This window comes from Narcine bancroftii, chromosome 2 (genome assembly GCF_036971445.1).
Source record: "Narcine bancroftii isolate sNarBan1 chromosome 2, sNarBan1.hap1, whole genome shotgun sequence".
Lineage (NCBI taxonomy): Eukaryota > Metazoa > Chordata > Chondrichthyes > Torpediniformes > Narcinidae > Narcine > Narcine bancroftii.
Genome location: NC_091470.1, coordinates 23655005 through 23679467, shown reverse-complemented (window position 1 = coordinate 23679467; position 24463 = coordinate 23655005). Strand labels below are relative to the sequence as shown.

Sequence of the window (24463 nt, the reverse complement as noted above, 5' to 3'; positions counted from 1 at the left end):
ACCACTAACACTAATAGGAAAGATAAACTGTAATAAAATGAACATTTTTCCAAGGATATTATACCTATTTCAGGCATTGCCAATACAACTGACAGAGAAATTCTTCAAGGAGTTAAAGAAAATAATAAGGAAATTTTTATGGAAAGGGGGGAAACCGAGGATAGCACTAGATAAATTAACAGAATGGTATAAACAAGGAGGCTTACAACTGCCAAACTTTAAAAATTATTATAGAGCCGCACAATTAAGATACCTATCAGATTTTTATCAAACAAGGGAAAAGCCAGATTGGACCAGATTAGAATTAGATAAAATAGGGGAAAAGATACCTGAACACATATTATATAAATGGGATGAAAAATTGGTACAACATAGAACTTCTCCAGTATTACATCATCTCCTCAATATTTGGAAGAAGATTCATGTAGAAAGAAATAAAACAAATTATCAATTACCAAAACTAATATTGACGCAAAACAAGTTACTCCCTTTTACAATAGATAACCTTTCCTTTAGAGAATGGGAGAAAAAAGGGATCAAAAGAATAGAAAATTATTATCCTTTGAACAAATGAAAGATAAATACATTATAACTCAAGATACAGCGCTGGCATATTACCAATTGAGATCCTACTTGAAGGACAAATTAGGAAGCAGTCTGAGTTTGCCAGAGGGAAGTAACTTTGAATATGTGATTACAGATACAATGATAATCAAAAGATTTATAACAAATATGTATATTAAACTGCAAGAAAAGGAGAATGAGGAAACAAATGGTAAAACTAAACAAAAATGGGAACAAGATTTAAATATAAAGATAAAAAAGGAAACATGGGAGAAGTTATGCTCTAGAACGATGAGAAATACAATAAATACGAGGTTACGTATGATACAATATAACTGGATACACAGGCTATACATTACACCTCAAAAGTTAAATAAATGGGACCCAACAGTATCTGATAGATGTTTTCGATGTAAAAAAGAAATGGGAACAACAATTCATGCAATCTGGACATGTGAGAATGTAGACAAATTTTGGGAAGATCTAAATCGGATATTAAATAAAATTACAGAAAACAATATACCAAAGAATCCAGAGATCTTCCTCCTAAGTAACATAAAAAACAAAGAATTTGGAATTGATTTGGAGGATGCACAAAAAAGATTTGTTAAGATAGCTCTAGCCGTAGCAAAAAAATGTATTATGTCAACCTGGAAATTGGAAGATAATTTGAAAATACAATAATGGTATATAGAAATGAATAAATGTATTCCATTAGAAAAAATAACATAGTTTAAGAAATAATATTGACATAGTCGAACAAATATGGGAGCCTTACATGAAACACAATAGCGAAAACCTACCGGGAACATTCACTACCTAAATTAACGGAAGGAGAAGGAAATGAAAAGAATTGACTCAGTGGAATTTCTTGTGTATTTTTATTGAATGACAACATTGTTTGACTGGTTTAATGTATCCTAGATTTTGTACTTTAAATGGACGGGAGGGGGCAGGTAGGGAGGGTGGGATGGGAGGAGGGGTGGGGGGAGAAAATGGCACTGTATATGTTTGAAAAGGAAAAAGTGTGTATCATGGTTAATGTGGTTTATGGTGTGAAAAATAAAAAATTTAAAAAATAAAAAAAAACAATATCCAGCAGTCACATATAAGTCTCCTCTGCACTGAGAAAACCAAACACAGACTGGATAGTTAGTTTTCAGAATATTACTTTCTGTCTGAAGTTTGCATGTTCCCCTGTGTCTCTGCAGGTTTCTTCTGGGTGCTCCAGTTTCCTCCCACCCTTCAATAAAGTACAGGGGTTGTAGGTTAATTGGTGTATGTTGGGGGGGGTGGGGATTGGGTGGGGTGAAAGGCCTGTTATAATGTTGTACATCTAAATATCTTCTTTTAGTTTGCAAGTGTGACACTTACATTATGGATCTTGTCATTTTAATTCTCTACTCACTCCCCTTGGAAAATTCAAGCTATCAATAAATAAATGCAGTGTTGAATTATCATTCTCCAGGCAGAGATATGCCAGTCAGAACGTCCAGCTATCCCTCCAATACACTCACAACGTTGACCCATTTGCTTGAGCTTATGATCTTTACAGACGTACAATAGGTTTTCAGTTAACAGGACAATAATAGGCACTTAGCTGCAAAATTCAACCACTGTAGTACCAGAAAGGGCAGTATAAAGAAGGAAACAGTTTGGCTCAGCTAATATAACTCAGTAAAGACAAACACCACAGAATATCAGCAAGAAGTGAAGATGGAAGAAGTTGCTGGGAAATTCTTCACCCACCAATGAATACAGTTCACAGCTTTGATATGCCAGAATTCCTTATCATTCCCTGATGGTTCAAAGTGCCATTTATATAAAGATATATTTGTCGTGGTGCTAAATGCTATTGTTGCATAATAAATGTTTATATTTAGCCAAATAAATATCAATAATCGACAAGTCTCAATTATTAAACCTTCTTTTGATTCTGATCAATCTTAAAATTAATTACAGCATAGATTTTCAATTATTATAAAGTTATTAAATCAGCAAACAAAGTGTTGGTAACTAGATACCAATTAATGAGGTATGATTTGGATATAGCTAAATATTTTGATTGTGTGAATTATTTTAACCTAATTTTTTTTTTGTTTTAAAGTTGGATGACAAAACGTAGCTGAAGTTATTCCATCTGTGGGGACAATAATCTTACCCTTTGTCTGCAGTCAGAATATTCAATAAAAGAAGATAACCTCATTGCTTCAGTGCAGCCACATTCCTGGCTTGACTGTTTCCCTGCACATTGCTTGTAGCGTCCAGTTTCCTGTAATTAGTTCATGGCTAAATGTAGCATTTTAATTTCAAGTCAATCCACTTTATCAAATAGAAAACATGTTTCTTTACAAGAAACATAAAAAGCCTCAGAAAAGCATTTTACAAATTAAAGACGAATGCTGAATCACTTAAAATGTGAACATTTAGATGCAAAATTCCTTCAGACTTTTTTTTTTCATTGTGGGTGACCCAGCGCAGTAAAGAAAATTCATGTTAAATGCTGTAATTTCATTTACAATGTTCACAGAAGAGAATTTTCAGTTTAAGCGCAACATTCCTTTTGAATATGACACAGACCTTTGCAGTTCAGAGCACAGAGCTTAAAAGATTCAATTGGTCATCCCAGTTCTTAAAGGAACATATCACAATACTATAAAATACTTCATGCTACAACAGACTGTTGTTCTTGAATGAATGGATGCCTCAAGATCAGAGAGGCCTCTTGGGAGGGTCAGAGGGATCAATGCTGGGGTGAAAAGCAACAGCTGAAAGAAGCATCTTCTTCAATTTTCTAGGACCACAGCCATATGCTATATTGTGCATGTATGTAAATGTGCTGTGGTCCAGAGAAACACTGTTTTGTCAGGTGGTATGTGAACTTGAACTTGCTCCTAGCAAAGGTTTACCAAGACACTTTACCAGGATGAAGAGATGAGTGCAGAATTTGCTGTCTAGGGGCAAATAGAAGATAATGGAGTCACTCAGTACGATTTCATAATTCGTATTTTAAAATCACGCTTCTATATATAATGTTCCTACCTTTGAGCTTTTATAAAAGTCTCGAAATTTTGGTTTACTGGGATCAGCATTGTAGATGTTATCAGTTATAGGGACATTGATTCCAAGCTTGGATGGTGGTCTGTAATTCACCTATTAAAAACAAAAAAATAGCAGGACTTCTACCATCATGTTGCCATGTTGATATTTTTGTTTGATAGAAATTGAGAATTGGTATATTGGATAAGTAGAATATATCCCAAGTTCATTTTGTATGAACTTGTTTTTTTCCAGAATGGTCACCCTAATATTTAATTTAATTTTAAATGTATCCATGATCCTAGTCTCAAAAATTCTTCCTGACCACGAACCGTAAAATTTCATCACCTTCTACTTCCTTACATGTCCTAATTCAGTCATTATCACTTTGAAGTATTTAAATTAGTGCTATTTTCATGACATCTGAAAACATCAGTTCTGATGTATCAAGATTACATTCTTTTTGAAGCTCGTGGCAAAGATTTTACTTTCCCAGTTAGAAAAAAAGCAAGAATAAAAATCCACTAAAATCTGAAAGTCTTTCAAAACTCAGCCATGTCAAAAACTCATCTCAGTTCATGTACAAACATAACCTTTCCTAAAACCATAAATTGCAACTGGTCTCTGTTACACAAACTTTAGCAATTTTAAGAATAGATGACCAATTTCCTTTCAAGAATAATATTAAATGGCAATGTCCGGATTAACATCAGAAAAATTGAACCTTTGAACTTTATAAACCATTATGAATGATCTTTTGTCCAGATGTAGGCAAGGAGAAACTAGGACTACACAACTTATTATGCAACTAGAAACACAACTAACACTGTAAAAACGTGTGAATAATGAAGTATTTGGACCAATTTTCCAAAATGCACGATTTCATCTAGAAACCAACTAAGGGTGCTGTTCAGACTCAAGAAAAAGACAGACACAATGACATAAAAACCAACTAAGGGTGCTGTTCAGACTCAAGAAAAAGACAGACACAATGACATAAAAACCAACTAAGGGTGCTGTTCAGACTCAAGAAAAAGACAGACACAATGACATAAAAACCAACTAAGGGTGCTGTTCAGACTCAAGAAAAAGACAGACACAATGACATAAAAACCAACTAAGGGTGCTGTTCAGACTCAAGAAAAAGACAGACACAATGACATAAAAACCAACTAAGGGTGCTGTTCAGACTCAAGAAAAAGACAGACACAATGACATAAAAACCAACTAAGGGTGCTGTTCAGACTCAAGAAAAAGACAGACACAATGACATAAAAACCAACTAAGGGTGCTGTTCAGACTCAAGAAAAAGACAGACACAATGACATAAAAACCAACTAAGGGTGCTGTTCAGACTCAAGAAAAAGACAGACACAATGACATAAAAACCAACTGAGGGTGCTGTTCAGACTCAAGAAAAAGACAGACACAATGACATAAAAACCAACTAAGGGTGCTGTTCAGACTCAAGAAAAAGACAGACACAATGACATAAAAACCAACTAAGGGTGCTGTTCAGACTCAAGAAAAAGACAGACACCTAGAAAATCTTTAATGTAATTTTTTAGTAATATGCATCTGGAGCGGAATGGGATTTCAACTATTTCTGGGTCAAACATCTCATTCAGACATTCAGCCTGGGCTTTTAACCATGATTTTTTTTTTTGTTGTATATCTGCCAGGATTGCACCAGTTCTTTATTGATGAAATTAGCGTATGCTATCCTGAGAAACATACATTAATGGCCACTGCTAGGTTTCAATAACTGTATTAAGCATTCATTCTGGTGAGTCCCATTTTCAACTTCAAGCACAATTACCACATACCCACCACTGACTGGCTCAGATGTTGAAATGTTGAAACCTTACAATACCCATTGGTCTGAACTCCCTAACCCTGCCCCTAACTTTTGGCATTTCCCTGAATCCTGACATTAGAACATTGAATATAGCGTGGGAGCCTGATTGCTGAGCCAACCAAAATGCCAATTTAAACTAATCCCACCTGTCCACACAAGCTGCATATCCCTCCAGCTCCACTTGTTAATTTGCCTGTCTCCATGCCTCATAAGTGTTGTTATTGTATCTGCTTCCTCCACACATCTACTTCTATCTATGTAAAAAATAATCTTGCCTTGTAAATCTCCTCTAAACTTTCCCCCTCTCACCTTCAATGAATGCCCTGGAAAAAAGATTCTATCGATGCCTTTTATAATTTAGGTACTTCTCTCAAGTCATCCTTCAGCTTCTGAAGCTCAAAAAAAAATCCAATTTTGTCTAATCTCTCCTTATAGCTCATGGTGTCTTATCCAGGTGACCATTTTTAAAGCCCTACCGAGGGCTCCAAATCACCTTTGGAATGCAATAAACAGAAATACACAAAAAAAAACACTTCAAATGTAGTTGAACTGAAGTTTTATTCAGCTGCCCATCTTTTATACTCAATGTCCTCTCTAATAGAGACATCTTCTTTACCACCCTATATACTCGTGTTGCCATATCCAAGGATCCCAAGATCCCTTTGTTCATCAATGCCCATTTACTGTGTGCTTTCCTCTTATTTGATTTTACAAAGTGCCACACCTCATCCAGTTTAACTCCATCTGCTCTTTCTCCACCCAAATTTCTAAATTTTCATCCACGTCATTTATAAATGTCACAAACAACAGAGATCCTTGTGAAAATCCATCTCCAGCCAGAATAACACCACTCCACCACCACCATTTTTTATGTCCAAGCCAATATGCTTATTGTAAATTACAGCATATTTAAGGTTCTGAGCAATATGAAGATTCTTCTGATAGCAACTTTTATGAACTATTCTTCTACAGTACTATTTTAGCAGGTAATTTTCTGAATACTACTCACAGGCAAGGTCTTCAAAAGAGTAGCTTCAGTTCTTTGATTTTTTGGATTACCATTCAACCACTCACTGGAACTGATTGACATTGGCTCTTTATAGAGAATCATTTTTCCAAATGGACAGGTGCAATACACAATAACTGGGATACTAACTACCGGACACAAGAGCGATGCTTCAGGAATCGAAATGGACACTGTAGTGTATCCCTGAAATAGTGAAAAAAATATTTTTTTCAACAAACTGGTGAAAATACCTGTGGATAAGTAACTTCATCTGAATATTTTCTGACGAGCAATGAGTAAAGGTCACCCTTCTTAGGCAAAGACTCAAATAATGTTAAGACTTCTGAACCTATCAGCTATTTGATAGAAATAATTGGACATCTGAACCATTTTTACAATTGTACATTAAGCACCATGAAGATGTTTTGTTCCCTCATTCAGGAAGGACAGGAAATCCAACTAAATGCTTTACGTAAAACAGAGCAGTGTGTGTGGGGTAAGTGCTTAGAAGCTAGGTCAAAGACTATACTTCAAGAACTGAAATAAATAATTGAAAATATAATTTAGAATTCTTTATGGATGTCAATAGTTGGACTAAGTTGAAAGTATCAAGAGGTAAAGGAGCCTCCCATCTGTCTACTGTTATTTCAAAATTTATCATGCTCCTTGATATGCTAGAACTCTGAGTTGCAGGGGATAATGAGGCTTCCATCTATTCCAGACTATTTCAAAGTCCTTACCAAATTATTTGTGACCCAAACTGCAATAGAAATGAAAGTTGGTTTTGCTTCCCCATTTGAATTCACCCTGTCATATTCTTTCCCCAAAACATGATGAAAATCATGTATTGCAATTGTATTAATTTGTTAAAAGACACAAGCTGTTGGAAACCTTAATTGGATCATTAGTGTTCTTCTGAAAGGGAAGCTAGCATGAGATGATTGTCCTAAAATCAGTGACTAAAGAAATTAGACCTCAATCCTTTGGATTTTAGAAGAATAAGGGGTGATCTTGTTGAAACGTACAAAATCCAAAGTGGGCGATGACAAGGTAGAGTCGAAATGTTTCCATCATCAAGAGAGTCAACAATGAGCAAACAAAGTTACAAGATTTAGAACTACAGTGCATGGGAACCCACTGTGAGAAGGTGATGAATTATAACTTAGTCAGCTACATCAAGGTATCTGAATGAAGGGGTCAAGCCTGAAATGCTGGTTAGGTATCTTTATGTTTGCCACAAAAAATACTCTGTTTGACCAGCTGAGTTTCTCCAGCGTTGTGCTTTTACATTTTTGGGGGTGTGTTGGCACCACTCAAGAAATTTGTATTCTCATTTATTATTATTATTAATAATAATATAGTAAACCCCAGCCCAGGATCCGGCACCTATGGGGATTGGTAGATGCTAGATAGTGAAATTTTCCAGTTGATTAAGATTGCAGTTGCGTGCTTGGTGAACTAACTGCTAGGAGGGGCCAATTTTAAACTTTCGTATTTTTTACCTTATTTCCTCGATTATTTTGTTGGTTTCTTGAGGCTGCCGGTTCCTCTAATTCAGGATAACAGAGATTTTTACTGTAGTTTTGTTCTCGCTAGGTATGCTTTTTCTAGTGTAAGATTTTTCCCCAACGGTACGGTTACAGGCAAAATAAATTTCAACCTCAATAATATCAGCAAACGTCCTGATTTTTTTTACCCTCAGACCACTGACCCCAATTCTCTGATGGTCAATTAGACTTATGGCACTCAAGCCTTGGTGGCTGTCTCTCCCTGATTCCACTGGGTACGACCTTGGATCTAAACTGCATTCTGCAGTACATTAAGGAAAAAGACCATTGTTGTTCAATTTTCTCCTAGGTCACTTTTGGTATGTAGCTCAATAACTACATCCTGTGCCTATAGCAAGCTACAATTTCTGGACTCATTTGCCTGTTCACATTTAATTCGAATCAGTGGTATTCAGACAATTGGAAAGTGGATATCAGGCTGTATTAAGAGTATTTGTCCAATCATTGATAAATTATTTACATTTGCTGTCATACAGCTTTCTCAACCTTAAGGATCTGAAGGGATTCAGAGAGATCGGATCAATCGGCATTTAGATAGGCAGAGGCTGATCAGAGGTAGTCAGCATGGCTTTGTGCACATGTCACAAATCTGAAAGCGAGTTTTTGAGGAGGTGACGAAGAGGATTGATGGGAGCAGGGTGGTGGACATGCTAGATATAGTTTTATTTCAAGGACCGGCAAGGCAGGTTTGTATGGAAAGTTAAATCACATGGGATCCAAGGTAAGCTGGCGAGTTAGATTTTAAAAATTGGCTTAGTAGGAAGGAGTCAGAGGGCAGCAGTGGAGGGTTGCTTTTCGGATTGGAGTCCTGCAGCTTCTGGTGTGACACAGGGATTGGTGCTGGTTCCACTGTTGTTTATTATCTATATTAACCATTTGGATAGCAAAATAGTTAATGTGATCAGTAAATTTGCAGAAGGATAACCAAGTTTGCAACCGAATCTAGATCAGTTGGGAAGATGGGCCAATGAGTGGAAATGGAATTTAATTCTGACAAATGTGAGATTCCTCCCCTATTACTGGAAGGTTCCAGTGGCATGGGGGATTATGGATATGGAAGACAGCCATTCCTCTTGCAATCCCAAATTGAGCCGTCGTCATGAACCGGAGCGGCGTTCATGGTAGTAGCACACTACGCTGCCCCCCCAATCACGGCACCCCAATCCCTCCCATTTGTGGCAGCAACCCCCCGCCCCAATTGAAGTAGCAACCACTCTCTCCCCGATCACAGTAGCAACCACTCTCCCCCGATCACAGTAGCAACCACTCTCCCCCGATCACAGTAGCAACCACTCTCCCCCGATCTCAGTAGCAACCACTCTCCCCCGATCACAGTAGCAACCACTCTCCCCCGATCTCAGGAGCAACCACTCTCTCCCGATCTCAGTAGCAACTACTCTCTCCACCGATCACAGAAGCAACCACTCTCTCCCTGATCACAGAAGCAACCACTCTCTCCCCGATCTCAGTAGCAACCACTCTCCCCCGATCTCAGTAGCAACCACTCTCTCCCCAATCTCAGTAGCAACCATTCTCCCCCGATCTCAGTACCAACCACTCTCTCCCCGATCACAGTAGCAACCACTCTCCCCCGATCACAGTAGCAACCATTCTCTCCCTAATCACAGTAGCAACCACTCTCTCCCCAATCACAGTAGCAACCAATCTCCCCCCGATCACAGTAGCAACCATTCTCTCCCCGATCACAGTAGCAACCACTCTCTCCCCGATCTCAGTAGCAACCACTCTCCCCCCAATCACAGTAGCAACTATTCTCTCCCCAATCACAGTACCAACCACTCTCACCCCGATCACAGTAGCAACCACTCTCTCCCCGATCACAGTAGCAACCACTCTCTCCCCGATCACAGTGGTAACCATTCTCTCCCCGATCACAGTAGCAACCACTCTATCCCCGATCTCAGTAGCAACCACTCTCCCCCGATCTCAGTAGCAACCACTCTCTCCCCAATCTCAGTAGCAACCATTCTCCCCCGATCTCAGTACCAACCACTCTCTCCCCGATCACAGTAGCAACCACTCTCCCCCGATCACAGTAGCAACCATTCTCTCCCCGATCACAGTAGCAACCACTCTCTCCCCAATCACTGTAGCAACCAATCTCCCCCCGATCACAGTAGCAACCATTCTCTCCCCGATCACAGTAGCAACCACTCTCTCCCTGATCACAGTAGCAACCACTCTCCCCCGATCTCAGTAGCAACCACTCTCTCCCGATCTCAGTAGCAACTACTCTCTCCACCGATCACAGTAGCAACCACTCTCCCCCCGATCACAGTAGCAACCACTCTCCCCCGATCACAGTAGCAAACACTCTCCCCCCGATCACAGTAGCAACCACTCTCCCCCCCATCACAGTAGCAAACACTCTCCCCCGATCACAGTAGCAAACACTCTCCCCCCGATCACAGTAGCAACCACTCTCCCCCGATCACAGTAGCAAACACTCTCCCCCCGATCACAGTAGCAACCACTCTCCCCCGATCACAGTAGCAAACACTCTCCCCCCGATCACAGTAGCAACCACTCTCCCCCGATCACAGTAGCAAACACTCTCCCCCCGATCACAGTAGCAACCACTCTCCCCCCCATCACAGTAGCAACCACTCTCCCCCTGATCACAGTAGCAACCACTCTCCCCCCGATCACAGTAGCAACCACTCTCTCCCTGATCACAGTAGCAACCACTCTCCCCCTGATCACAGAAGCAACCACTCTCTCCCCCGATCTCAGTAGCAACCACTCTCACCCCGATCACAGTAGCAACCACTCTCTCTGTGATCACAGTAGCAACCACTCTCTCCCCAATCTCAGTAGCAACCATTCTCCCCCGATCTCAGTACCAACCACTCTCTCCCCGATCAGAGTAGCAACCACTCTCCCCCGATCACAGTAGCAACCATTCTCTCCCCGATCACAGTAGCAACCAATCTCTCCCCAATCACAGTAGCAACCAATCTCCCCCCGATCACAGTAGCAACCATTCTCTCCCCGATCACAGTAGCAACCACTCTCTCCACGATCTCAGTAGCAACCAATCTCCCCCCAATCACAGTAGCAACTATTCTCTCCCCAATCACAGTACCAACCACTCTCTCCCCGATCACAGTAGCAACCACTCTCTCCCCGATCACAGTGGTAACCATTCTCTCCCCGATCACAGTAGCAACCACTCTCTCCCCGATCTCAGTAGCAACCACTCTCTCCCCGATCACAGTAGCAACCACTCTCTCCCCGATCACAGTAGCAACCACTCTCTTCCCGATCTCAGTAGCAACCACTCCTCCCCGATCTCAGTAGCAACCACTCCTCCCCGATCTCAGTAGCAACCACTCTCTCCACGATCACAGTAGCAACCACTCTCTTCACGATCTCAGTAGCAACCACTCCTCCCAGATCTCAGTAGCAACCACTCTCTCCCCGATCACAGTAGCAACCACTCTCCACCCGATCACAGTAGCAACCACTCTTCCCCCATTTACAGTAGCAACAACTCTCTCCCCATTCACAGTAGCAACCACTCTCCCCCGATCACAGTAACAACCACTCTCTCCCCGATCTCAGTGGCAACCACTCTCTCCCCGATCACAGTAGCAATCACTCTCTCCCCGATCACAGTAGCAACCACTCTCCCCCTGATCACAGTAGCAACCACTCTCTCCCTGATCACAGTAGCAACCACTTTCTCCCCGATCACAGTAGCAACCACTCTCCCCCTGATCACAGTAGCAACCACTCTCCCCCCGTTCACAGTAGCAACCACTCTCTCCACCGATCTCAGTAGTAACCACTCTCTCCCCGATCTCAGTAGCAACTACTCTCTCCACCGATCACAGTAGCAACCACTCTCCCCCGATCACAGTAGCAACCATTCTCTCCCCGATCACAGTAGCAACCACTCTCTCCCCGATCACAGTAGCAACCACTCTCTCCCCGATCAGAGTAGCAACCACTCTCCCCCCGATCACAGTAGCAACCACTCTCTCCCCGATCACAGTAGCAACCACTCTCTCCCCGATCACAGTAGCAACCACTCTCCCTCTGATCACAGTAGCAACCACTCTCTCCCCGATCACAGTAGCAACCACTCTATCCCCGATCACAGTAGCAACCACTCTCCCCCCGATCACAGTAGCAACCACTCTCTCCCCGATCACAGTAGCAACCACTCTCTCCCCGATCACAGTAGCAACCACTCTCCCCCTGATCACAGTAGCAACCACTCTCCCCCTGATCACAGTAGCAACCACTCTCCCCCCGATCACAGTAGCAACCACTCTCCCCCCGATCACAGTAGCAACCACTCTCTCCCCGATCACAGTAGCAACCACTCTCTCCCCGATCTCAGTAGCAACCAATCTCCCCCCAATCACAGTAGCAACTATTCTCTCCCCAATCACAGTACCAACCACTCTCTCCCCGATCACAGTAGCAACCACTCTCCCCCTGATCACAGTAGCAACCACTCTCCCCCGATCTCAGTAGCAACCACTCTCTCCCGATCTCAGTAGCAACTACTCTCTCCACCGATCACAGTAGCAACCACTCTCCCCCCGATCACAGTAGCAACCACTCTCCCCCGATCACAGTAGCAACCATTCTCTCCCCGATCACAGTAGCAACCACTCTCTCCCTGATCACAGTAGCAACCACTCTCCCCCGATCTCAGTAGCAACCACTCTCTCCCGATCTCAGTAGCAACTACTCTCTCCACCGATCACAGGAGCAACCACTCTCCCCCCGATCACAGTAGCAACCACTCTCCCCCGATCACAGTAGCAACCACTCTCCCCCCGATCACAGTAGCAACCACTCTCCCCCCCATCACAGTAGCAACCACTCTCCCCCCAATCACAGTAGCAACCACTCTCCCCCCAATCACAGTAGCAACCACTCTCTCCCTGATCACAGTAGCAACCACTCTCCCCCTGATCACAGAAGCAACCACTCTCTCCCCCGATCTCAGTAGCAACCACTCTCACCCCGATCACAGTAGCAACCACTCTCTCTGTGATCACAGTAGCAACCACTCTCTCCCCAATCTCAGTAGAAACCATTCTCCCCCGATCTCAGTACCAACCACTCTCTCCCCGATCAGAGTAGCAACCACTCTCCCCCGATCACAGTAGCAACCATTCTCTCCCCGATCACAGTAGCAACCACTCTCTCCCCAATCACAGTAGCAACCACTCTCCCCCTGATCACAGTAGCAACCACTCTCTCCCCGATCACAGTAGCAACAGCTCTCCCCCCGATCACAGTAGCAACCACTCTCTCCCTGATCACAGTAGCAACCACTCTCCCCCTGATCACAGAAGCAACCACTCTCTCCCCGATCTCAGTAGCAACTACTCTCTCCACCGATCACAGTAGCAACCACTCTCCCCCGATCACAGTAGCAACCATTCTCTCCCCGATCACAGTAGCAACCACTCTCTCCCCGATCACAGTAGCAACCACTCTCTCCCCGATCACAGTAGCAACCACTCTCCCCCCGATCACAGTAGCAACCACTCTCTCCCCGATCACAGTAGCAACCACTCTCTCCCCGATCACAGTAGCAACCACTCTCCCTCTGATCACAGTAGCAACCACTCTCTCCCCGATCACAGTAGCAACCACTCTCTCCCCGATCACAGTAGCAACAACTCTCCCCCCGATCACAGTAGCAACCACTCTCTCCCCGATCACAGTAGCAACCACTCTCTCCCCGATCACAGTAGCAACCACTCTCCCCCTGATCACAGTAGCAACCACTCTCCCCCTGATCACAGTAGCAACCACTCTCCCCCCGATCACAGTAGCAACCACTCTCCCCCCGATCACAGTAGCAACCACTCTCTCCCCGATCACAGTAGCAACCACTCTCTCCCCGATCACAGTAGCAACCACTCTCTCCCCGATCACAGTGGTAACCATTCTCTCCCCGATCACAGTAGCAACCACTCTCTCCCCGATCTCAGTAGCAACCACTCTCTCCCCGATCTCAGTAGCAACCACTCTCTCCCCGATCACAGTAGCAACCACTCTCTCCCCGATCACAGTAGCAACCACTCTCTCCCCGATCACAGTAGCAACCGCTCTCTCCCCGATCACAGTAGCAACCACTCTCTCCCCGATCACAGTGGTAACCATTCTCTCCCCGATCACAGTAGCAACCACTCTCGCCCCGATCTCAGTAGCAAGCACTCTCTCCCCGATCACAGTAGCAACCATTCTCTCCCCGATCACAGTAGCAACCACTCTCTTCCCAATCACAGTAGCAACCAATCTCCCCCCGATCACAGTAGCAACCATTCTCTCCCCGATCACAGTAGCAACCACACTCTTCCCGATCTCAGTAGCAACCACTCCTCCCCGATCTCAGTAGCAACCACTCCTCCCCGATCTCAGTAGCAACCACTCTCTCCACGATCACAGTAGCAACCACTCTCTCCCCGATCACAGTAGTAACCACTCTCTTCCTGATCTCAGTAGCAACCACTCCTCCCAGATCTCAGTAGCAACCACTCTTCCCCGATCTCAGTAGCAACCACTCTCTCCCCGATCACAGTAGCAACCACTCTCCACCCGATCACAGTAGCAACCACTCTTCCCCCATTTACAGTAGCAACCACTCTCTCCCCATTCACAGTAGCAACCACTCTCCCCCGATCACAGTAACAACCACTCTCTCCCCGATCACAGTAGCAATCACTCTCTCCCCGATCACAGTAGCAACCACTCTCCCCCTGATCACAGTAGCAACCACTCTCTCCCTGATCACAGTAGCAACCACTTTCTCCCCGATCACAGTAGCAACCACTCTCCCCCTGATCACAGTAGCAACCACTCTCCCCCCGTTCACAGTAGCAACCACTCTCTCCACCGATCTCAGTAGTAACCACTCTCTCCCCGATCTCAGTAGCAACTACTCTCTCCACCTATCACAGTAGCAACCACTCTCCCCCCGATCACAGTAGCAACCACTCTCTCCCCGATCACAGTAGCAAACACTCTCTCCCCGATCACAGTAGCAACCACTCTCCCCCTGATCACAGTAGCAACCACTCTCCCCCGATCACAGTAGCAACCACTCTCCCCCCGATCACAGTAGCAACCACTCTCCCCCCGATCACAGTAGCAACCACTCTCTCCCCGATCACAGTAGCAACCACTCTCTCCCCGATCACAGTAGCAACCACTCTCTCCCCGATCACAGTAGCAACCACTCTCTCCCCGATCACAGTAGCAACCACTCTCTCCCCGATCACAGTAGCAACCACTCTCCCCCCGATCACAGTAGCAACCACTCTCCCCCTGATCACAGTAGCAACCACTCTCTCCCCGATCACAGTAGCAACCACTCTCCCCCCGATCACAGTAGCAACCACTCTCCCTCTGATCACAGTAGCAACCACTCTCTCCCCGATCACAGTAGCAACCACTCTCTCCCCGATCACAGTAGCAACCACTCTCCCCCTGATCACAGTAGCAACCACTCTCTCCCCGATCACAGTAGCAACCACTCTCCCCCTGATCACAGTAGCAACCACTCTCTCCCCGATCACAGTAGCAACCACTCTCCCCCCGATCACAGTAGCAACCACTCTCTCCCCGATCACAATAGCAACCACTCTCCCCCTGATCACAGTAGCAACCACTCTCTCCCCGATCACAGTAGCAACCACTCTCCCCCCGATCACAGTAGCAACCACTCTCCCCCTGATCACAGTAGCAACCACTCTCTCACCGATCACAGTAGCAACCACTCTCTCCCCGATCACAGTAGCAACCACTCTCCCCCTGATCACAGTAGCAACCACTCTCTCCCCGATCACAGTAGCAACCACTCTCCCCCTGATAACAGTAGCAACCACTCTCTCCCCGATCACAGTAGCAACCACTCTCCCCCCGATCACAGTAGCAACCACTCTCCCCCTGATCACAGTAGCAACCACTCTCTCCCCGATCACAGTAGCAACCACTCTCTCCCCGATCACAGTAGCAACCACTCTCCCCCTGATCACAGTAGCAACCACTCTCTCCCCGATCACAGTAGCAACCGCTCTCCCCCCGATCACAGTAGCAACCACTCTCTCCCTGATCACAGTAGCAACTACTCTCTCCACTGATCACAGTAGCAACCACTCTCCCCCGATCACAGTAGCAACCATTCTCTCCCCGATCACAGTAGCAACCACTCTCTCCCCGATCACAGTAGCAACCACTCTCTCCCCGATCACAGTAGCAACCACTCTCCCCCCGATCACAGTAGCAACCACTCTCTCCCCGATCACAGTAGCAACCACTCTCTCCCCGATCACAGTAGCAACCACTCTCCCTCTGATCACAGTAGCAACCACTCTCTCCCCGATCACAGTAGCAACCACTCTCTCCCCGATCACAGTAGCAACCACTCTCCCCCCGATCACAGTAGCAACCACTCTCCCCCCGATCACAGTAGCAACCACTCTCTCCCCGATCACAGTAGCAACCACTCTCTCCCCGATCACAGTAGCAACCACTCTCCCCCTGATCACAGTAGCAACCACTCTCTCCCTGATCACAGTAGCAACCACTCTCTCCCCGATCACAGTAGCAACCACTCTCTCCCCGATCACAGTAGCAACCACTCTCCCCCTGATCACAGTAGCAACCACTCTCCCCCTGATCACAGTAGCAACCACTCTCCCCCCGATCACAGGAGCAACCACTCTCCCCCCGATCACAGTAGCAACCACTCTCTCCCCGATCACAGTAGCAACCACTCTCTCCCCGATCACAGTAGCAACCACTCTCTCCCCGATCACAGTAGCAACCACTCTCTCCCCGATCACAGTAGCAACCACTCTCCCCCCGATCACAGTAGCAACCACTCTCTCCCCGATCTCAGTAGCAACCAATCTCCCCCCAATCACAGTAGCAACCACTCTCCCCCCGATCACAGTAGCAACCACTCTCCCCCTGATCACAGTAGCAACCACTCTCTCCCCGATCACAGTAGCAACCACTCTCCCCCCGATCACAGTAGCAACCACTCTCCCCCTGATCACAGTAGCAACCACTCTCTCCCCGATCACAGTAGCAACCACTCTCTCCCCGATCACAGTAGCAACCACTCTCCCCCTGATCACAGTAGCAACCACTCTCTCCCCGATCACAGTAGCAACCGCTCTCCCCCCGATCACAGTAGCAACCACTCTCTCCCTGATCACAGTAGCAACCACTCTCCCCTGATCACAGAAGCAACCACTCTCTCCCCGATCTCAGTAGCAACTACTCTCTCCACCGATCACAGTAGCAACCACTCTCCCCCGATCACAGTAGCAACCATTCTCTCCCCGATCACAGTATCAACCACTCTCTCCCCGATCACAGTAGCAACCACTCTCTCCCCGATCACAGTAGCAACCACTCTCCCCCCGATCACAGTAGCAACCACTCTCTCCCCGATCACAGTAGCAACCACTCTCTCCCCGATCACAGTAGCAACCACTCTCCCTCTGATCACAGTAGCAACCACTCTCTCCCCGATCACAGTAGCAACCACTCTCTCCCCGATCACAGTAGCAACCACTCTCCCCCCGATCACAGTAGCAACCACTCTCTCCCCGATCACAGTAGCAACCACTCTCTCCCCGATCACAGTAGCAACCACTCTCCCCCTTATCACAGTAGCAACCACTCTCCCCCAGATCACAGTAGCAACCACTCTCCCCCCGATCACAGTAGCAACCACTCTCCCCCCGATCACAGTAGCAACCACTCTCTCCCCGATCACAGTAGCAACCACTCTCTCCCCGATCACAGTAGCAACCACTCTCTCCCCGATCACAGTAGCAACCACTCTCTCCCCGATCACAGTAGCAACCACTCTCTCCCCGATCTCAGTAGCAACCAATCTCCCCCCAATCACAGTAGCAACCACTCTCCCCCCGATCACAGTAGCAACCACTCTCCCCCTGATCACAGTAGCAACCACTCTCTCCCCGATCACAGTAGCAACCACTCTCCCCCCGATCACAGTAGCAACCACTCTCCCCCTGATCACAGTAGCAAACACTCTCTCACCGATCACAGTAGCAACCACTCTCTCCCCGATCACAGTAGCAACCACTCTCCCCCTGATCACAGTAGCAACCACTCTCTCCCCGATCACAGTAGCAACCACTCTCCCCCTGATCACAGTAGCAACCACTCTCTCCCCGATCACAGTAGCAACCACTCTCCCCCCGATCACAGTAGCAACCACTCTCCCCCTGATCACAGTAGCAACCACTCTCTCCCCGATCACAGTAGCAACCACTCTCTCCCCGATCACAGTAGCAACCACTCTCCCCCTGATCACAGTAGCAACCACTCTCTCCCCGATCACAGTAGCAACCACTCTCCCTCTGATCACAGTAGCAACCACTCTCTCCCCGATCACAGTAGCAACCACTCTCTCCCCGATCACAGTAGCAACCACTCTCCCCCCGATCACAGTAGCAACCACTCTCTCCCCGATCACAGTAGCAACCACTCTCTCCCCGATCACAGTAGCAACCACTCTCCCCCTGATCACAGTAGCAACCACTCTCTCCCTGATCACAGTAGCAACCACTCTCCCCCCGATCACAGTAGCAACCACTCTCCCGCCGATCACAGTAGCAACCACTCTCTCCCCGATCACAGTAGCAACCACTCTCTCCCCGATCACAGTAGCAACCACTCTCCCCCGATCACAGTAGCAACCATTCACTCCCCGATCACAGTAGCAACCACTCTCTCCCCGATCACAGTAGCAACCACTCTCTCCCCGATCACAGTAGCAACCACTCTCCCCCCGATCACAGTAGCAACCACTCTCTCCCCGATCACAGTAGCAACCACTCTCTCCCCGATCACAGTCGCAACCACTCTCCCTCTGATCACAGTAGCAACCACTCTCTCCCCGATCACAGTAGCAACCACTCTCTCCCCGATCACAGTAGCAACCACTCTCCCCCCGATCACAGTAGCAACCACTCTCTCCCCGATCACAGTAGCAACCACTCTCTCCCCGATCACAGTAGCAACCACTCTCCCCCTGATCACAGTAGCAACCACTCTCCCCCTGATCACAGTAGCAACCACTCTCCCCCGATCACAGTAGCAACCACTCTCCCCCCGATCACAGTAGCAACCACTCTCTCCCCGATCACAGTAGCAACCACTCTCTCCCCGATCACAGTAGCAACCACTCTCTCCCCGATCACAGTAGCAACCACTCTCTCCCCGATCACAGTAGCAACCACTCTCCCCCCGATCACAGTAGCAACCACTCTCTCCCCGATCTCAGTAGCAACCAATCTCCCCCCAATCACAGTAGCAACCACTCTCCCCCCGATCACAGTAGCAACCACTCTCCCCCTGATCACAGTAGCAACCACTCTCTCCCCGATCACAGTAGCAACCACTCTCCCCCCGATCACAGTAGCAACCACTCTCCCCATGATCACAGTAGCAACCACTCTCTCCCCGATCACAGTAGCAACCACTCTCTCCCCGATCACAGTAGCAACCACTCTCCCCCTGATCACAGTAGCAACCACTCTCTCCTTGATCACAGTAGCAACCACTCTCTCCCCGATCACAGTAGCAACCGCTCTCCCCCCGATCACAGTAGCAACCACTCTCTCCCTGATCACAGTAGCAACCACTCTCCCCCTGATCACAGAAGCAACCACTCTCTCCCCGATCTCAGTAGCAACTACTCTCTCCACCGATCACAGTAGCAACCACTCTCCCCCGATCACAGTAGCAACCATTCTCTCCCCGATCACAGTATCAACCACTCTCTCCCCGATCACAGTAGCAACCACTCTCTCCCCGATCACAGTAGCAACCACTCTCCCCCCGATCACAGTAGCAACCACTCTCTCCCCGATCACAGTAGCAACCACTCTCCCTCTGATCACAGTAGCAACCACTCTCTCCCCGATCACAGTAGCAACCACACTCTCCCCGATCACAGTAGCAACCACTCTCCCCCCGATCACAGTAGCAACCACTCTCTCCCCGATCACAGTAGCAACCACTCTCTCCCCGATCACAGTAGCAACCACTCTCCCCCTGATCACAGTAGCAACCACTCTCCCCCTGATCACAGTAGCAACCACTCTCCCCCCGATCACAGTAGCAACCACTCTCCCCCCGATCACAGTAGCAACCATTCTCTCCCCGATCACAGTAGCAACCACTCTCTCCCCGATCACAGTAGCAACCACTCTCTCCCCGATCACAGTAGCAACCACTCTCTCCCCGATCACAGTAGCAACCACTCTCTCCCCGATCTCAGTAGCAACCAATCTCCCCCCAATCACAGTAGCAACCACTCTCCCCCCGATCACAGTAGCAACCACTCTCCCCCTGATCACAGTAGCAACCACTCTCTCCCCGATCACAGTAGCAACCACTCTCCCCCCGATCACAGTAGCAACCACTCTCCCCCTGATCACAGTAGCAACCACTCTCTCACCGACCACAGTAGCAACCACTCTCTCCCCGATCACAGTAGCAACCACTCTCCCCCTGATCACAGTAGCAACCACTCTCTCCCCGATCACAGTAGCAACCACTCTCCCCCTGATCACAGTAGCAACCACTCTCTCCCCGATCACAGTAGCAACCACTCTCCCCCCGATCACAGTAGCAACCACTCTCCCCCTGATCACAGTAGCAACCACTCTCTCCCCGATCACAGTAGCAACCACTCTCTCCCCGATCACAGTAGCAACCACTCTCCCCCTGATCACAGTAGCAACCACTCTCTCCCCGATCACAGTAGCAACCGCTCTCCCCCCGATCACAGTAGCAACCACTCTCTCCCTGATCACAGTAGCAACCACTCTCCCCCTGATCACAGAAGCAACCACTCTCTCCCCGATCTCAGTAGCAACTACTCTCTCCACTGATCACAGTAGCAACCACTCTCCCCCGATGACAGTAGCAACCATTCTCTCCCCGATCACAGTAGCAACCACTCTCTCCCCGATCACAGTAGCAACCACTCTCTCCCCGATCACAGTAGCAACCACTCTCCCCCCGATCACAGTAGCAACCACTCTCTCCCCGATCACAGTAGCAACCACTCTCTCCCCGATCACAGTAGCAACCACTCTCCCTCTGATCACAGTAGCAACCACTCTCTCCCCGATCACAGTAGCAACCACTCTCTCCACGATCACAGTAGCAACCACTCTCCCCCCGATCACAGTAGCAACCACTCTCTCCCCGATCACAGTAGCAACCACTCTCTCCCCGATCACAGTAGCAACCACTCTCTCCCCGATCACAGTAGCAACCACTCTCCCCCTGATCACAGTAGCAACCACTCTCCCCCCGATCACAGTAGCAACCACTCTCCCCCTGATCACAGTAGCAACCACTCTCCCCCCGATCACAGTAGCAACCACTCTCTCCCCGATCACAGTAGCAACCACTCTCTCCCCGATCACAGTAGCAACCACTCTCTCCCCGATCACAGTAGCAACCACTCTCTCCCCGATCACAGTAGCAACCACTCTCTCCCCGATCACAGTAGCAACCACTCTCTCCCCGATCTCAGTAGCAACCAATCTCCCCCCAATCACAGTAGCAACCACTCTCCCCCCGATCACAGTAGCAACCACTCTCCCCCTGATCACAGTAGCAACCACTCTCTCCCCGATCACAGTAGCAACCACTCTCCCCCCGATCACAGTAGCAACCACTCTCCCCCTGATCACAGTAGCAACCACTCTCTCCCTGATCACAGTAGCAACCACTCTCTCCCCGATCACAGTAGCAACCACTCTCCCCCTGATCACAGTAGCAACCACTCTCCCCCCGATCACAGTAGCAACCACTCTCTCCCCGATCACAGTAGCAACCACTCTCCCCCCGATCACAGTAGCAACCACTGTCTCCCCGATCACAGTAGCAACCACTCTCTCCCCGATCTCAGTAGCAACCAATCTCCCCCCAATCACAGTAGCAACCACTCTCCCCCCGATCACAGTAGCAACCACTCTCTCCCCGATCACAGTAGCAACCACTCTCTCCCCGATCTCAGTAGCAACCAATCTCCCCCCAATCACAGTAGCAACCACTCTCCCCCCGATCACAGTAGCAACCACTCTCCACCTGATCACAGTAGCAACCACTCTCTCCCCGATCACAGTAGCAACCACTCTCCCCCTGATCACAGTAGCAACCACTCTCCCCCCGATCACAGTAGCAACCACTCTCCCCCTGATCACAGTAGCAACCACTCTCTCCCCGATCACAGTAGCAACCACTCTCTCCCCGTTCACAGTAGCAACCACTCTCCCTCTGATCACAGTAGCAACCACTCTCTCCCCGATCACAGTAGCAACCACTCTCTCCCCGATCACAGTAGCAACCACTCTCCCCCCGATCACAGTAGCAACCACTCTCTCCCCGATCACAGTAGCAACCACTCTCTCCCCGATCACAGTAGCAACCACTCTCCCCCTGATCACAGTAGCAACAACTCTCCCCCTGATCACAGTAGCAACCACTCTCCCCCCGATCACAGTAGCAACCACTCTCCCCCCGATCACAGTAGCAACCACTCTCTCCCCGATCACAGTAGCAACCACTCTCTCCCCGATCTCAGTAGCAACCAATCTCCCCCCAATCACAGTAGCAACCACTCTCCCCCTGATCACAGTAGCAACCACTCTCTCCCCGATCACAGTAGCAACCACTCTCCCCCTGATCACAGTAGCAACCACTCTCCCCCCGATCACAGTAGCAACCACTCTCCCCCTGATCACAGTAGCAACCACTCTCTCCCCGATCACAGTAGCAACCACTCTCTCCCCGATCACAGTAGCAACCACTCTCCCCCCGATCACAGTAGCAACCACTCTCTCCCCGATCACAGTAGCAACCACTCTCTCCCCGATCACAGTAGCAACCACTCTCCCCCTGATCACAGTAGCAACCACTCTCCCCCTGATCACAGTAGCAACCACTCTCCCCCCGATCACAGTAGCAACCACTCTCCCCCCGTTCACAGTAGCAACCACTCTCTCCCCGATCACAGTAGCAACCACTCTCTCCCCGATCACAGTAGCAACCACTCTCTCCCCGATCACAGTAGCAACCACTCTCTCCCCGATCACAGTAGCAACCACTCTCTCCCCGATCACAGTAGCAACCACTCTCTCCCCGATCTCAGTAGCAACCAATCTCCCCCCAATCACAGTAGCAACCACTCTCCCCCCGATCACAGTAGCAACCACTCTCCCCCTGATCACAGTAGCAACCACTCTCTCCCCGATCACAGTAGCAACCACTCTCCCCCCGATCACAGTAGCAACCACTCTCTCCCCGATCACAGTAGCAACCACTCTCCCCCTGATCACAGTAGCAACCACTCTCTCCCCGATCACAGTAGCAACCACTCTCCCCCCGATCACAGTAGCAACCACTCTCCCCCTGATCACAGTAGCAACCACTCTCCCCCTGATCACAGTAGCAACCACTCTCCCCCTGATCACAGTAGCAACCACTCTCTCCCCCCGATCACAGTAGCAACCACTCTCCCCCCGATCACAGTAGCAACCACTCTCCCCCTGATCACAGTAGCAACCACTCTCCCCCCGATCACAGTAGCAACCACTCTCCCCCTGATCACAGTAGCAACCACTCTCTCCCCGATCACAGTAGCAACCACTCTCCCCCCGATCACAGTAGCAACCACTCTCCCCCTGATCACAGTAGCAACCACTCTCCCCCCGATCACAGTAGCAACCACTCTCCCCCTGATCACAGTAGCAACCACTCTCTCCCCGATCACAGTAGCAACCACTCTCCCCCCGATCACAGTAGCAACCACTCTCCCCCCGATCACAGTAGCACCACTCTCCCCCTGATCACAGTAGCAACCACTCTCCCCCTGATCACAGTAGCAACCACTCTCCCCCTGATCACAGTAGCAACCACTCTCTTCCCCCGATCACAGTAGCAACCACTCTCCCCCCGATCACAGTAGCAACCACTCTCCCCCTGATCACAGTAGCAACCACTCTCCCCCTGATCACAGTAGCAACCACTCTCTCCCCGATCACAGTAGCAACCACTCTCTCCCCGATCACAGTAGCAACCACTCTCTCCCCGATCACAGTAGCAACCACTCTCCCCCTGATCACAGTAGGAACCACTCTCTCCCCGATCACAGTAGCAACCACTCTCCCCCTGATCACAGTAGCAACCACTCTCTCCCCGATCACAGTAGCAACCACTCTCCCCCCGATCACAGTAGCAACCACTCTCCCCCTGATCACAGTAGCAACCACTCTCCCCCTGATCACAGTAGCAACCACTCTCCCCCTGATCACAGTAGCAACCACTCTCTCCCCCCGATCACAGTAGCAACCACTCTCCCCCCGATCA

The 24463-nt window shown here is 48.2% G+C and overlaps 1 protein-coding gene across 1 annotated transcript in view; it reads right to left on the bottom strand.

Annotated features, from left to right (window-relative positions):
* The window catches only part of LOC138752852 (cation channel sperm-associated auxiliary subunit beta-like), a 149028-nt gene that overhangs the window by 21785 nt on the left and 102780 nt on the right, over window positions 1-24463 (bottom strand). The window contains exons 29-31 of the mRNA XM_069915474.1: window positions 6471-6671; window positions 3607-3717; window positions 2726-2836 (exon numbers count right to left, since the gene is read on the bottom strand). Coding sequence (XP_069771575.1) covers window positions 2726-2836; window positions 3607-3717; window positions 6471-6671 — 423 coding nt within the window. The remainder of the gene's footprint in view (window positions 1-2725; window positions 2837-3606; window positions 3718-6470; window positions 6672-24463) is intronic.